The following is a 16,725-nucleotide window of genomic DNA, read 5'->3' as shown; positions in this document are numbered from 1 at the left end:
TGACATTCTTTTCATCTTACTCTAAAGACCAATATGAAATTGATTGCTTAAAACTGTGTTTCTGTTAATTTTCTGCAGTTTCTCAAATTTTTGCATACCATGTTCTTTTTCTGTTCAGCATGAGGATCCTTGAAAAATGAGCATGAGTTATGGTTTATCAAGAAAGTATTTCTTTGGGAATATGAGCAATTCGGTTTTGATTAGAGAGTTAAACACTGCAATGTACCTGACTTTTGTTTATACAGGAAGCTTCCCTTTTTATTCCACTTTGTTACCCATTAGTTGCTACAGACAAATATTTACAAGAAGGCAAGCACATCACCTTCACGGCTAGCCTGCATAGCACTATGAATGTATCCAAAAGGCTTCCTTCATTATTAGCTGCATGATTTAATGCTAAGTCAGAAGTGCTGGAAAACAGAGGCGGAATGTTCTCTGGATTTGGCACAATTGTTCTATATTTTCACACTGTTTTCCCTGTGTCACGCATACCAACTGTGCTTATTCTATGATCTGTTAGTAGTAATGGGAATCAGTGGAGCCTCTGCATGGTTCGTGAGCCTCATATCTACCAAATGCTCCATCAGGAAGAGTTGTTGAAACCACTTCCATTTTTTATCTTGAATCAGTCTGGATTCCAGTTGGTCCTGTAACATGGCATACAAGTCGTTTGTTGGTTGTCTGTCTGTTTTAGGTAGGGTAAAGATAGAGCAGCACTGCCTTGCAACTTCAGTGCCACAGCAAACCCTGTATCAGCAATTTAGTTTGACCAGAAATAAAATATGTTTTCAAGCAGCATTCAATTGCAAGAAGAGATACCAAGGTGTTTCTGTAAGATCTGTCTGTTTATCAAGTATGATAATTTATTTGAAATGGATGTTACATGTTTTCCAGAAGGGCTGATGGCATGCATGCTCATAATCAATTTTATGCAATTTTATTACATGATGTATAGGATCGACTGTCATTGATCTTTATCCTCTAACACGTATAATACAAGACACTAAACAGGTCCCCCAGACACATGAGAGGAGTATCAACGTGCTAATTTACAACAAAGCCTTTCGCCAAGTTCTTACTATCTGTTCTGAGTCTTTTATAAAGGTGAGTATCAATCCTTCTAGCCTTTCAAATGTAATGTCATAGGAACATAGGAAGCTGCCTGGTCCATCTAGCCCATTATTGTCGACACTGACGGGCAGCAGGTCCCCACGATTTCAGACAGGAGTTTGTCCTGCCCTACCTGGAAATGTTGGGGATCGAACATGGAACCTTCTGCATGCAAAACAGATGCTCTGAGCTATGCCCCGTGATTTATTTTGCACAAGTCAAATTATTTTGCATAAATAAATTAAGAGCAATTAGATGTATTATTATGCACACCATCATTTGAGGGCTTCCCTCTCCTATAAATTGATAAACCACTATGAATTTCATTTCAGAGCAGACATAAAGCTCCATCCGATGAGCGTTTTATTGCTCGTTACTGGGCACTCATAGAGTTTGCTTAGGTCCCTCACATGACGTCATCTGCCTCCCGCACGCCTTCCGCCCCTTCTGGCCTTCCTTGCGCAACAAAAAAACCCTCATTAAGTCTGATGCTTTTTTAAACTCGGAATCACTGCTCTCTCCTGCTGTGTGCAGGAGAAGCAGCGCCATTAGAACAGCGGACTCAATGTGATGGAGCTTATAGATTGGGTTTAGACAACACAATAACCAATGATTTAAATAGTCAACAGTTGGTTATTTAACCCACCATGGGTTATCATGTTGTGTGGAGTGAGTTTTTTAACCGATGCTTGGTTATTTGGCTGAAATAACCAACACAAAAAAAAATGTTGTGGAGAGTTGGCTATCTGAACCACCATTGGTTATCATGTTGTGTGGAGGGCACCGTTGGTTATTTCCTTGGCCACCATTGGTTATTCTGTCAGCCACAGAATTGCAAGACAAGAGTGGTCAAAGTGATGGCTGCTGCTCTAGCCCAGCTGGCAGGATAGATTTTCAACAGCAATGGCTGATGGGGTACTAGTGGAAGAACTGAGGGAGAAGAGAGGGTGGGGGATGAGTGAGTCAACTCAGCATGAACCAATAGTCAACTCAGTGCTGATCCTAATCCACACCATGGTTGATTATTATCATGTTGTGTGTTGACTACCCCCTAGATAAACAACTGTCAAGTTGGTTATTACTCCAATGTTAACTATCATGTTATCTGAAAGCAGCCATATTTTCAGTTGGGAAACACTCAGCTGAATTGCAGACTCAAAGTTATTACTCCTGCTTTTGTGTTTAAACCAAGGGGAAACATTAAGAATTCTTAGCATTGATTCTGGGATTCCTGCCCCCACTCCAAAATCAGCCTGTTCCCCTTAGCTTAATGTTTAGTATAGATATTTAAAGAAAGTGGTAAATGCAGGTTAGTTTTATAAAAACAAAACAAAACACCCTGTTATATTTTGTGAACCGCCCAGAGAGCTTCGGCTATTGGGCGGTATAAAAATGTAATAAATAAATAAATAAATAATAAATAAATAAATATTTTTTTACATGATGTGTGTGTGTTTAGGTTGAATTGCTTTGTTTTTAGGTCTGGGAACTGGAATCAGGGCAACTAATATACCAGATTGGGGATGCTCATGGGCCTAACATTGAGTTGACATGTGCAGCAATTGATAAAAATGGATTTCACCTTGCCACAGGAGCATGTGACGGTAAGCAATGAAATAACCACTGGCTGTAATAACAACTCCCTTTAAAATAATTAACTGGTTTATGATGAGGGTTGTGAGGCTGCTTAGTTGGAACCCAACTTTAGTACGCTTGAGTACAAATAAAGGTCAGTTGAAGGCTGCCTCATATGTGACATGAAAAAGTTGGTTGCCCTCACAAACTACTACTGTGTGGTACAGGCTCTGACACTTTAGAATGGCTCTTCATGTAAAGTGCTCCAGTCATGTGCTCCAGGCCACAATAAAGCGCAGCACTGAAAACTTTTGTTCAGGCTTGTTCAGACAACACGCTAAGCCATGGTTAGGCTGCTAACCCTTTTGCAGCAAATGGTTAGTGAGCGTGTTTAAACCGTGGTTATGTAACTACCATGGTTAGGAATGGTTCACATGACATGCTAAGCCATAATGTTTAGCTTAAAATATTTAACCACCATGGCTGAGCATGTTTTCTCAACAGGGTCAGGTGAAAAGGGGCAGGGGGGTTGCAACCATGGAGCCTGCATTGTGTATCACATAGCCTTAATAAGTACATTCCTGAGATTGTTGTTTTCTACAGTCTCATATTGGGAAGCATTTCTCTGAAGTCACCCTCATGGAAAAATTGCAGAACAAGGATGGTAGTGAGAAGTTTAGTTTTCCCATACTCCCTCCAATGTATGAGATTCTACAGTGTTCATTTAAGGGGCTGATTTCAGACAAATATATCCAGGGTTGACTTTCTCATTGGGCAGAGATGGAGAGCAACGAATTGGCACTCCTCCCTGCCCGCCCCTCAGGTGAGCCTGGCATTGCCACCTCCAGTGGGTTCTCTTGAGAGAGCCCCCCCCCCCGGCTGTTCTTCTGCCATGGCTTTTGCCTCAGCAAGGGGGTGGCTGACAAGAATCTGGAGCAGCCACCATCCCTCCCAGCATGTGCCTCCACTCACCCAAAGTCTCATGAGATCTGCCCAAAGTCTCAAAAGACGCCGATCAAAGTCTCATGACAGTTCGGGTGAGCTCCACACAGTCAGGAAGGAAGGCAGCAGACAGCAGCGGCATCTTGCTTCAGACAGCAAGATAGGTTGGGCCAGACCTGAATACATCCCCATGTAAAACTCAGAGTTGGTCTACATGAACAGCAGATGAGGTGGTAAAACTGATTTGTGCCACTTCCTACCACATGACTTAATGCTCCCCATTTTAAAAACTCCCAGTACATAGCAAGCTAGATGCTTTTCCTCTCATATTTTGGCCCAGTCTAAATCCACAAAGTTGCAATTTCCCCTGCTAGAGAAAACATTCAGGTGAGGCCTGTTCCTCCCTCCCTAATCATTTGGAAGCTGTTACTATTATTGGTTCTTTCTAATGTTAGAAGGAGACTGTTTGCATTTTATTTTGGAAGCCGCTTTGAGAGACTTCTACCCTTAAAACAAACCTCTTCACTAAATAAATAATAAGGAGCCCCAGTTCAGTCTTGGGCCATGGATATGTAACGAATATGTGTATTCTCTCTTATGATCTCACCTCAGCATTCTGGTATTTGGTTTGTTATTCTTGTTTCCATGGAGAGTGACTCTCCTTCTGTTTTGTTGCACATTTAGGGACTGTGAAAACATGGGATTTTGGAAGTGGACAGCAACTTAAAGTTTTGCTTTTACCCAAGGAAAGCAAAGATAACGAACACTGGCTGATGCAGATGGTTTACCTGAAGGCTAGTGAGAGTAGACATGTGATCTTGGTCTTGGAGTACAGTGGGACGGTCAAAATTGTCCAGGTTTTGGTGTCTTTTTTCCACATTGTATATTCTATTTAGTTCATTTTGTTCTCAACCTTGAAAGTCAAATTATCTTTAAATAAGCTAGGTTTATAAAAATGCTTATAACAATGTTCTTGATCATCTGTCTGTTCCACTAAGTCCTTACTATAGTGCAATACAGTTTTCCCCAACCTGATGCCCTCCAGCTGTGTTGGACTGCAACTCCCATAATTCCCAGCCAAGCAGTCCAACACATCTAGAGGGCACCAGGTTGGGGGAGGCTGGTGTAATACTTCCTATGATATATATATACAGTGCTACCCTGTACTTGTCTCACTATATTTAAAGGAGCTTATTCTCTAGTAAGTGTGTATAGAAGTGTACCCTTAATATACCAGAGCATTACATCCCTTCTCATGCAATGAGCTATAGTTAAATTTCTGAAACATCTAGTGAACTAATCTGTTTACTTATTTGTCTTCCCTGTGTTTTCTTTCTTTTTGTTATAATTTTGTCCATAATCACCAGCTCTACCACCCTCAACCCCTCTGAGGTCATTAATCAGGACTAAGCATACTTCAGGCTTGCAAGATCTACTTTGTGTTTTTAGTAGAACCTCTAAGGTGCACCAGCCAAAGCCTGGTGCAAAAGGCATAGAATTAAAGAATTCTGAGTCCAAGAATTTGTCTTGAGGGCCAGAACTGAACATAGCTCACAGACTGTCCACACAAAAACCCTCTCCAGGTTACCCTTAAGCTTTCATCATTTCAGCAGTATAATTTGAGGGTAAAGAGAGTTATTTTGTTTCTGCTTCTTCACACAGTACACAGTTAAACTATGGAATTTGCTACCACAAGATGTAGTGATGGCCACTAATTTGGATGGCTTTAAAAGGGGGGTTGGACAAATTCCTGTTGGAGTTTGGCTACTAGTACTGATGGCTGTGTGCTACCTCCAGTATCACAAACAGTAAGGCTATATACACTAGTTGCTGGGAAACATGGGTGGAAGGGTACTGTTGTACATGTTCTGCTTGTGGGTTCCTGGTCGACAGCTGGCTGACCATTGTGTGAACAGAGCGCTGGACTAAATGGACCCTTGGTCTGATACAGCATGGCTCTTATGTCATTATTATTCAACAGCATGTGCTTGCTGATTTGCTGCAAACCACACAGAGATCTACCAGTAGATCCAGATATACATTCTTCCTCACCATCTTAGACAACTCAGTTCTTTCTCCTTTGCTGTCACTCATGCCTGGATGGAACTGCCATCCATGCCTCTTTCAAACCTTCCCTCTACAACCCCCTCCTCAAAAGCCACCTTTTATGTCAAGCCTTTGGATTGGCTCCTTAGTCTAGCATGTGTAATTCCTTTGTTCACATCTCTGCCATTGTTCTTGGCTTTCTCTTCTCTCCCCTCCAGTTATGATTCCTCTCACTGCTGAAATTTATGTTGTAAGCTCCTTAAGGCACAACATGCCTATTTTTGTTTAGGTTACTCTGTAAATCACCACTATATAAATATTGCTGTCGTTGATTAGGATCATAAAAAGCATTCAGTGACCAGTGTCCTTTACTCATTTGTCTGACCAAAAGCTATGGGCTGCTCCACTTGCAAGGAGAGCATAGGCGTTTTGTTCAAGATTAAAAAAAACAAACCCAGCACAGGGCTGAAGCTTTGGGCATCACCAGCGCTGACACCTAAGCACAGTTTTTTTGCTGCAGTGTAGAACACTTGAAAGGACAGGAAGGTGTCAAGGCTACTGCCAGACCCGCAGTGCAGTGCCTGAAGGGCCATTTATTGTACTAAGCACAGAACAGTGCTTTAGCAGTGGCAGTACAAGCCAATGTTTGTACTGCCATGGCTGAAGCAGATTAATGGATTGGCCAGTACATTATTTGGGGATGTCAAATATTGGCCATGTATCTAAGCGTCGCATCCTTTTCTCTTGTTCTTCTTAAACTAAAGCCAGAATCTACCCCACATCCTCACTTTGGTCTCCATCGCCTGTAAAGGAAAAGAATGGTTCTGGCTAGAGTTGTTCGTCCATGGTGGTTATTTCTGCAAACAACTTAGGATCAATATATACATTTCAGAATTGATCAATACATTCATCATATCTTGTCAAAAATAAAACAATATATAAAAGGAAGCACTGACATTTTTAATCACTAATTTTTAAAAAGTCAGGCTATCTTAGAAGCACACCAATGGAGGGGGGGAATCACAATGTGAGTTACCTATGAGTACATCTTATAATATCTTGCATGGTAAAGCAATGTGATTCCTCACTAATAAGAGCCTGTTGTTCTTGTTGTTATTGGGAATCACCTTTTCATCCTTTGCCGTTTAGGACTCCTTAGGAAACACAAGTCTCTGGGAAGTGTTCTCTACCAAATATGTTTTTACCTCAATCATTCATTTGGAAGACATTCTGTTGGAAAGGGTGGAAATTAGTGATTTAATTAACTATAGCACCAGGACCATATTCAGCTTGGAGGCTGCCTGATGGACCACATCACCTTACATTTGCAGCTATAGTGCACTCAACTTCTCGCATACCTGCTTAGTACTGATACCTATTTATGTTGGCCAAAAAATGGGAGCCCTCTGTTAACGTTAGCAATTAGTCGGGGATAGTTCATGCATCAAGGTTTATGCAAATACCTTTAGAGAGTTAGGGCCATAGTCAGTACCGCAGTGGGTTCCTGATCATCTGGAGATGCTGTTTGTGTGAACTTGTACATGGGTGCACACACGTGTCCATTGTGATAGCAACGTTTTTGGAGTCACTGCCATCATGGCGGCCAAGTGTACAGTATGCAAGTGGAGATGCCGGTTCACACAAATGGTGCCTTTTTGTGAGGATACCCCATGTTCCCTATAGACGATGGTGTGGGGATTGTTGAGATATGTGAACTAACACTGAAGCTGCAGTTTATACTATTTGCCTCCAATATTGGACAACATGTCCAGTATATCCAAAGTGTCTGCCCAAAATAAACAATTGGTTAGAAATCTGGAATTCCCCCCACTCAAACATTTGATGAAAAAAATGTGCTAAGTTCATTGTCAAATATTTATGAACTACTATTCTTTAATGTTTTGCTCCTCTAGGGTAATGAAGGTGAGATTTTCCTGTGTGTTACTTGGGAACTTCCTGAAGCTGTGTCACTTGCTCTACAAGGTAATCCACTCATGTCCCTAAAACTGAGTCCCAATGCCAAGAAAAATAATGGATTTTATCCAGATGTTCAGCTGTTGCCTGATAAGGATCCTAAGCAACTCAATGCAGAGGTGAGGAACCACTGCCTTTCCAAAACTGTTAATATCCACAAAGAAGAAAAGAATTCTAACATGTTTCTTAGAACCTGGCTACACATTGCATTCATCACTGAGAAGTAGTCACATCAAAAGTAACCACATGAAAAGTCAACTCTTACTGTAGAGAAGTCTCTGTGGAGATAGGCAGAGAAAGCAGGAGGGAACTGTAGGAACTTTGGCTGTCTTTTCCCATCAGTTGTTTATCTATGATTATCTAATCTTTCATTAGCAGCTAATTGTCCTTGCTTCTCGCCTCCCAATGCCCTCAGGGCAATTAAGAATCAACATGAGTTAAAAGTCAGTTAGAGAAAGTTGGTCAGTAGCCCCAGAATCCCCTACTGCTTTTTCCTGCCTCCAGAAACCTAGCTAATATGTGGCTACTTCTAACGTGATGAGTATAATGTGGCAGCCAGGACCTTGTATAGCTGGGAATGAAGCAGAAATGCATTTCAGATGTTCAGCTGTGCTGAACTTTAAGCATTTTCTTTTGGGAGTGGTTGATAGAGTGGTGGAAAAATCTATTTCAGTTTAATTTCAAGCTATGACACCTTTCCTTGTTTATAGGTCATATCCCTCCGTAACTTCACAATAATTGCATAGTCCTATGGCTGCACAGTTTGAAATAATAATAATAATTTAAGAGGCAAAGGTAGGTAATTTCTGTCAAACTGTGAGCCTTTGGGCAAGTTGTTGTTTTTAAATGTATGGCACTACATTCTTTTGAAGTACAATATAATTAATAGATATTAGTAGTAGTAGAACACGTCATCCAAACGCCTTCCTACAATTAAGTAATAATCTTATTTAATGCATCCTTCAGTTGACTCCTGGGACAGAAGTGAAATGTTTTGATCTGCTCAAAGTGGAAGGTTACAATTTGTTAGCTACTGCAAGTGCAAATGGCGCCATCATCATGTGGGATTTTGAAGCTGCCACTGCCAGACATATGTAAGTAATAAAGGGCAGGGAGATGCTAATGCCCAGGCAGCCAACATAGAATAAACACACCATAATGTGGAGGTGCAATTTTTGTGGGAGTCTGCTGTCCAGGGGGAGCAGAGATGAGTAGGTGTATTAAGCCAGGGGTAGACAAACACAAAAGGACCTGTGAGTAAGTCACCGTGAGTAAGTTCCCCAACTAGTTAGAATTAAAGCGTTCTGCATTGAAAGCTACATACACTGTATTTAATAAATGTGCCCTGTGGGTTGCACAATATATAAAATACTTGAATAAATGAAATAATGACCAGTATGTACACAGTCAATCCTTTCTATGGTTTGACTGAACAGAAAAATGACCAATATAAACTGTGCAGAGTCAATAAAGTATAAACCCTACCTCTGATTCAGACAGATTTTATTGTGATCATTGAAGATTTAAATTATAAGAACCTCGCTATGTATTATGATATATTTAAAAGCTGAAGAATTAGAACACATTTATCCATTTAGAGATATCCAATTTATTGAAAGCTCAAGTGGTTTTAAAAATAAGGGTGCAGTCCTGCTCCTTATCTATGCGAAGCTATGCTACAGCTGCACTATGACCGTGTGTGTGTGGGAGGTGTGTGCTTTTGTGTCAAGCTACTTGCTTGTGTGTTATTTTCATTTTCAAACTGCATTTGCATGAATTCGGGAAATCAGATGGACTTTCAAGAATCTTTAAAATGCATCACGAGGAACGATTCTCTTGCATCCTTTACTATGGTGCCAGATATGTGCATTGTAGCAAATGACTTAACACATGTCAGGAGAAAAACTACAAGCAAAACTTCTTTGTTTCCAGATCCAAAGCTGGCAACACCGTTCAAGCAGATGGACCTGAATTACTTGGAATCAATGGGTTATTGTTCCTCTATCGAACTCCCATCTCTGATAGGTAGGTAGGTGAACTTCATAGCAAGCAAAGCATATGTGCGTTATAGCCTACCCTGGATTAAGAAAAAGTGAGCTGCCACTTTGCCTTTGTTGAAACTGATGAATGTTTCTCCAGACTAGGTTAAAAAGAACCACACTTAAATAATTGCATTGTGTCAGACAATCCCACCCTTAGGCGGAAAATGATCTAACACCCCTGCTCTAAAGAGTTCAGCCCTGCTTAATTAGAGTTGCCATGCATTGAACACAGGACTTTCTACTTGCAAAATGTGTGCTCTATGTGAGCGATGGGACTTCTATTACGAATAAATGTTCTGACACTATTTGTTTATTTAGGGGTGGGGAGCAATCCTATAGCTTCTAGACAGAGCCGGGAGGGGGGGGCATAACATTAATTTAAGGCTGCCTTTAAGCTTAATAGAGAACCCATCAGTATACATCTTAGGTTGGGACTATTGTTGCTCAAACTCCCCTTGATGAAGGTAATGGCTTTATCACCAAAACATTTGCCCTTTATACTGATATTTAAAATGTTAGGGAAAGTCTGCCAGTCTAGCTTTGCAAGACTGGCAGACTTGTTGCGGATTTATTGAAAAAATGATGCGACCCACAAGTTCATTGATGTATTCTTTAGATGCATGCTTCTGATCCTTTGGTTCAGTATGCTTCAACACCTATTCTGAACACCTGGATTCTGTCTCCCATGCAGGCAGCTTAGTCAGTCTTCCACCTACAGTTCAGATCCGCAGAGTGATGAAACCCCTTCACAGGATGTAGAAGGTAGCACCACAATGATAAAAATGGTATGCTCCTCTTTTGGTTTGTACAGCAGCCAAGGAAATTTGTATGAATTTGTACATGTATTTCTATGTAGCTCCTCTTTTCCATCTCCTTCCCTGGCAAGTCTATGATGAGGAGACCTGAAGCTTTCGCTTCTGGTTTCAGCTAACCATAGCTTGTCATTATGTCTGAACCAGGACAAACTAGTTAGTCTTAACAATAGTGAAGGGAAACAAGCCAACTTCAAACTATCGTTTTTGATCTTGTAAGCCAGTGTTTCCTTAAAAAATTGTCTACAAACATTTTTGGGCTTGAAATAAATTGACAGAACCTATAAATGGTGGTCTGCGGGGTATAGATTAGCCCCAAGATAAAGGGAAGGGGGCTATTTCATATCCTGACACTTATTGACTAAGCTTAGAACTGCACCCAAGCACTAAAAGTTAATTTGCAGAGGCTAGAGACCTAAAATTAATTTACAGACCCTACACAAACCTTAGAAATTAATGTGTAGAGCCTAGTGCCTTAAAATTAATTTACAAAGCCTAGAGCTGTGCCCAAGCCCTAAACAGAAGTTTACAGAGCCTATAGCCTCAAAAATTAATTTACAGATCCAAGAGAAGCACCCAAGCCGAGGGAAAAAACATTAAAAATTTCTACCTTCTCTCTGATACTGCTGTTTGCTGAAGTTCTGGAAGGATTCATGTTGGCTGTCCCCATCTTTCTCACACACACAGAATCCATAAACAAAAATTAAGGAAGCAAGCTCACAGAGGCTGCTCAGCCAATTGCTGCTGCTATCTACAGAAGAGACCAAGGCTTGGCTGATGTCTCTGAGAGTCTATATCCTGTGTCTTGGCTCTGGCTGCATAAATCAGCCATGTGACACAGATGCTGTACTCTGATAGGCCCCTGTTTTCTCTGGGTTGCCCATAATACCTTGAGGAAGGATGGGGTTTGCTCTGTCTTCCTCATTGGTGCCAGCTTGCAGGAGCCAATGAGTCTTCATGATGGCCACAATGCAATAGCAGCCTTTACAGCTTCAATACTACTCAGCTGAGTATTTGTGATACATACATAATTTAATATTTTAGGGGGGGGGAATATTACTAGCATCATGAACACCCTATTAATATCATGCAGGACACCAGGGTTCAGTAAGCTGGTTCAGTAAGCTGACGCATGAAGACCTTTTTATTCTCCCAGCATTTTTAACAGTCTATAATTAAATTTTAACTTGGTGTTTTAAATTTGTAATTTTGCATTGCTGCTGTTTTTATCTGGTTGAGCTTTTATATTGTATTTTATATTATGGTTTTATACTGTTGTTTTATACTTTGAATGGTTTTAATTTTTGTGAACCGCCCAGAGAGCTCCGGCTATTAGGCGGTATAGAAATGTAATAAATAAATAAATGGAGACGTTTGGTCACACATGCAGTGCCTTCGCTCCTTCCTTTATGCAAGCGACAGTTAAACTTAAAAATCTCTAGTTAATCATAGTTACTCATTTCATTTGAACCAGAAAACTATAATTACCACCTTCAGAACAAGCCAGAATATTAAACCAACTTCAAACTATGGTTTAATATCCTGGCTTGTTCGGTAACCATCGTTTTCCAGTTTGCAGAAAATGGGAAATGTGTTTTTTTTTTTGTGCATATCCCAAAGGGAGGAGCTAAGAGGCAACAGTCTAGTTCATGGCTAGTCTTATTAAACCAAGATATGAACATCCAAGCATAGTCACATAGATTGGGTCAAATATGATTCCACTTCACTAGTTTGGGAAGGACTGGATTTCCACCACATACTCATGATATTCTCCTTTGCATTTGGAAGCTGGAACAATATATTATCATTATTTTGAAAAGTATTTTTACTTAAAATAGTACATAATTAGAGGCTTTGCTTTGCTTACGTTTATGCATATTGTCAAATTTCTAAATCTCTGGTTCATTGTTTGATTTCAGGACGTTGTTAAAAGTGAAATTGGTGGAATGGCAAATGTTTCAGGTAAGAATGGAATTTTGAGATATTTTAAAAGATTACCTGTAATTTTTAAGGAAACTTTTTTTTTTTAAAAAAAAATAGCAACAGCTTATTAGAAATAACTGAAGTGAATGACTGAGTCAAAATATCAAATTAAACTTAAATAAATCTTAAAGAGGAAGTTTTGAAGAAGTCTTCATTTAATAGACCCCTTTTTGAGCTTATACTAACAGTGATAACTGAAGTTGCTGAGATATTTTCTTTTGGACAAGGTTAATAACTGGAATTAATAAATCTTGCATACATGGACTAGGAATCCCAACAATGTTTTATACACAACAATTATTCATCAACTCTAGTGCCTTTATGGTTACCACGGGCTTTCACTGAATTGTAAACTCCTCCCCCTACTCCAAATCTAAAATCATGATTATTTATTCAAAGATGAAACAGAAATAGATGAACTTTAATCACCCAGAAGTTCTTTTTCTCATTTTCAAAGCGTGTTACTTAAAGTTCCAATGAAGCCTCTGCCAGTGCAAGCAGATCAGAGACTGAACTAAGTTAGACAATGTAACGTTAGCCCTCAGTCATGTGGAGCTTCATGCCAGTGCGTGTCTTTTGAGAACGCTCTGAGCTAGAAGATACTACGATCGAAATATCAGTGTAAAGTACACTTAATTTATTCCTTGATATGATATAGCAAGTTGTTAAGCTGAAATGAAAAATAAAAACAATGAACACGATTGTGGTATCAATTATGTTCTGTGCTAGAAATGAAGTTTCCAGAGTCTCCCATCTTGGAAAGTAAAGGAATATCATCCGGTGTCTTAGAAGGTGGAGGTGGTGTACAAGCAGAACATCACTACATACCCATTCTTGTCTCTGCTCATGAAGATGGCTTTATTTATTTCTGGACTATAACGGTAGGCCCTTCTGTATTATTGGATTGTGGTTATGAATGATATCTTCAAGGGCTTTCAGATTGCACTCTCAGCCAATGGATATGTATTCAAAGAGGATTCTTCTACCAAACCAGATTCTTCTTCCACATCTTCTATGTTTTCCTCTTTCTCCATTCTTCTAGAAACACATAACAGTCAGTATCCTATGCCATCCCAGCACTAGTGCTGACAATGTTGAGCCAGCATAACCAACGGTAGCGTAATGCCATTGGTCCTTGCTAAGAAAGGGAGAAAGTGGCAGTTTGCCACTGATATTTGGTGGCAACCTACACCACTAAGATTTGGTGGTAAATCACTGCTATTTATTTATTTATTTATTTATTTATTGCATTTGTATACCACCCAATAGCCGAAGCTCAATGGGCAGTTCGCTTTGCCTAGCAAGTGCTGAAGACATTGTGCTACTTTTGGATTACGCCAGTGCAGGGTCATTAGCACTAACACCATGACAACATTGGATACTGCCCTAACTATTGCCATTTATACTTCTTCAGCAAATGGGACAATCACAGTTTGTAAGAGGAAAGTCATAGTTTAGAATTCATTGTGGCTGAATTTCTTTGGGTTCTGTGAGGGAACAGCAGTTTATAGAAATGGGTGTTAAGTGTTTTCGGATCCATCTGATGTTACCTTAGTATGGGGACTGCTGCAGCGTGACTCCTTTCCACATAACTCTGGTAGTGCCAGAAGGCCTTGATCACATAGGAGATGTCCATTACGCAGCTCTTCTCATGCCAGTATTACTCACTTCCAAGGAGGGGTGACACTGGCATAGAAAAGAGCCAGGTCACCAACTTCTCCCACTTGCCCTAGACCCAGTGGAGGCTGGTGGCTGTGCTGTCATTGGTGCTGTGAATCTGCTCTGGGTTTCCATCAGAACACTAAAGTTGCTATCCAAGCTGCTGAACCCAATCTCCCAACTGGCTGCATCACTTTGGATAGCTCCTTTAGAGTTCCAACTGAAACTCAGAGTGAATTCACAGCCCCACTGACACCAGAGCCACCAGCCTCTACTGTCTGGTGCTTCTAACATTATTAAATCAGTTCTCATGTTTAAACAAGTACATTTGAAAGGGACCCTGAGTATCAATGAGAGGGTTCTCAGCCCATGTCCTTGTGCTGGGTGCTGGCCGCAGCCGCACAACTGGTTTAGCAGCTACCGTTATTTGTTTTGGTGACAGGCCTATGTTACAGAGGCATCTGCTAATCACCCACTTGCAGGACAATAGTGATAGCAGAGTAAGGGAGCAACAGGTCTTCAGCATCACAAAAGATTAGAGGTGCATGTCTATCTGATGAAGATAAATATCTATCCCATTTGCTTGGGGTATTCAATTTGCTTGGCACAGATTCCAGGTAGGTCCTGGAGTGCAAGCTGATCTTTGCTCCATGATAGCTAAAGTGGATTCATGGTAACAGACTGCTAGATCACTGTTGCAGTGGTAAATACTTATTATAAAAGGATACCATACTAAATGACATTTCCACTGGTCATTGAGCCATCAACTTTTCTTGCTTCCTGAGAGGATGTTGTTGTGGCTTGGCTTTAAAATAAAACAAACCTGCTTAAAGTTAATTTAACAAATATATTTTAGCATTATTATTTTTTGTTTCACCCACACCTTGAGTAACAGAGGAAATACCAGTCTGGTACCAAGTGTAAATTTAAAGTTTTAGACCACTAGTTGGAATGCAGAATCTTCATTCATCTATAATTTGAGATGTGTTATTAATGTTCCTCCAACAATTGAATTATTTGGGGGTGAAGCTATTGCTTGGTGGTGGAGCACATGCTTTGCATGCAGACGCTCCCGGATTCAATCTGTGGCGTCTCCTTTATATATAAAAGAACTTTGGGGGGAAAAAACTATGTCTGAGAACCTGAAGAACTCCTGCCAGTTGAAGTACACCTGTACAAAGCACTTCTGTATATTCATATATCCAGTGGAGGCTGGTGGCTGCAATGACAGTGGGGCAGTAAATCTGCTCTGGGTTTCTGTCAGAATCAGTCAGAACCCTAAAGGAGCTATCCAAGGTGTGGAAGCGCTTTCTATCTAAAAAAACCCTTCAGAGTTTTGACTGGTTCAGACCGAAACCCAGAGCAGATTTACCACCCCACTGACTTAGAGCCACCAGCCTTCCACTGCGAACATTCATGAATAAAGAACTCTCTTATTGAGCTAAGTATCGCATCACCTTCATATTTGTTTATTTGAGCTAAGTGATTCATTTTTATGTTCCTTGTTGCTATGTTATTGATGTTACCTTAATTTTGATGTAATTTTGTGATTGGGTTTCTGTATTCATATCAAATAAATCAATACAAAAAATTAACAGATGCCCTAAACTTTTAGATGCAGTAACTAAGAGGCACAAATAAAGAAATACTTATATCTGACTAACCCATGGTGAAATAATTTTGACATCAGTAGGGTTTCTAACTGCAAAATCATAGGCATGTATACTCACTGTTGCATCCTATCAAGTTCAATTGAATTTACTTCCAAGTAAATGTGGATAGGATTGCACTGTAAGTCAGGGTACACACTGACACCATGAAATACCAAAAAAACAAGTTTTCAGTTTTTTTAATATATGAAAACATGGCATAATAAAGTTGACCAGTGTGACTCATCCAGTCTCCCAAGCCCCAAATGTAAGGAAATTCTGCTTTGTTAAAAGGAAGTTTGATTATGTGTTTTTTTGTGAAGGGAGATCTACTGAGAGAAATTTTGCCTTTCACAAAACATCCTCCAATTCCTTTGACAGCACTGTGCACAGACATTTCTGCTAAAATGCTTTTTGCTGCTAATAAAGGTAAGCAATCATTTCCCAGCAATGATGTCATAACAACTTGTAAGGATTTTTAAAAAGGTTTGCAACAAACAAAAACTGAAACCTCTCCATAACCTCGCCATCATTCACATTAGACTAAACAACAACAAAACCACAAGTAACTAGTTAGAGCTAAAAAAAAAATAACTAGAAGAACAATATTGAGAACATACTGATAGGAGATACAGTAACAATATAATCCCATGCAAAAGTAAGTTTGAATTGCTCCTTGTACCTGGGATACAGTCTCATGGCAGTACCCCAGGTGGCAGCTCCTGTGGGAAATGTAGTTTTCCATGTTGCCTGACATCTGTGCTATAGGCTGCAGCAGCTTGGAAAACCTTATTTTCCAGGGACTCTGCTGCCTGGAACTCTGCCATCAGCCTTGGCCCAAGGTTTCTTTCCTCCTGAGGTAGGAGAACATGCACCATCGCCAGATCACACCTCTTCCTGCTGCAGGGCTCTTGCGAGAGTCCTGCATCCCTC

At 40.2% G+C, this 16,725-nt stretch overlaps 1 protein-coding gene across 1 annotated transcript in view; it reads left to right on the top strand.

The window, feature by feature from the left end:
• WDR64 (WD repeat domain 64) overlaps positions 1-16,725 on the top strand; it is an 87,878-nt gene that overhangs the window by 56,822 nt on the left and 14,331 nt on the right. The window contains exons 12-21 of the mRNA XM_063125413.1: positions 956-1,104; positions 2,591-2,714; positions 4,312-4,484; positions 7,587-7,766; positions 8,614-8,741; positions 9,580-9,672; positions 10,381-10,474; positions 12,421-12,463; positions 13,214-13,365; positions 16,116-16,221. Of these exons, the coding sequence (XP_062981483.1) occupies positions 956-1,104; positions 2,591-2,714; positions 4,312-4,484; positions 7,587-7,766; positions 8,614-8,741; positions 9,580-9,672; positions 10,381-10,474; positions 12,421-12,463; positions 13,214-13,365; positions 16,116-16,221 (1,242 nt within the window). The remainder of the gene's footprint in view (positions 1-955; positions 1,105-2,590; positions 2,715-4,311; positions 4,485-7,586; positions 7,767-8,613; positions 8,742-9,579; positions 9,673-10,380; positions 10,475-12,420; positions 12,464-13,213; positions 13,366-16,115; positions 16,222-16,725) is intronic.

The sequence above is a fragment of the Elgaria multicarinata genome, chromosome 4 (assembly GCF_023053635.1).
Source record: "Elgaria multicarinata webbii isolate HBS135686 ecotype San Diego chromosome 4, rElgMul1.1.pri, whole genome shotgun sequence".
Lineage (NCBI taxonomy): Eukaryota > Metazoa > Chordata > Lepidosauria > Squamata > Anguidae > Elgaria > Elgaria multicarinata.
Note: the sequence above shows the minus strand (reverse complement) of the source record. Positions and strands in the feature narration are given on the sequence as shown.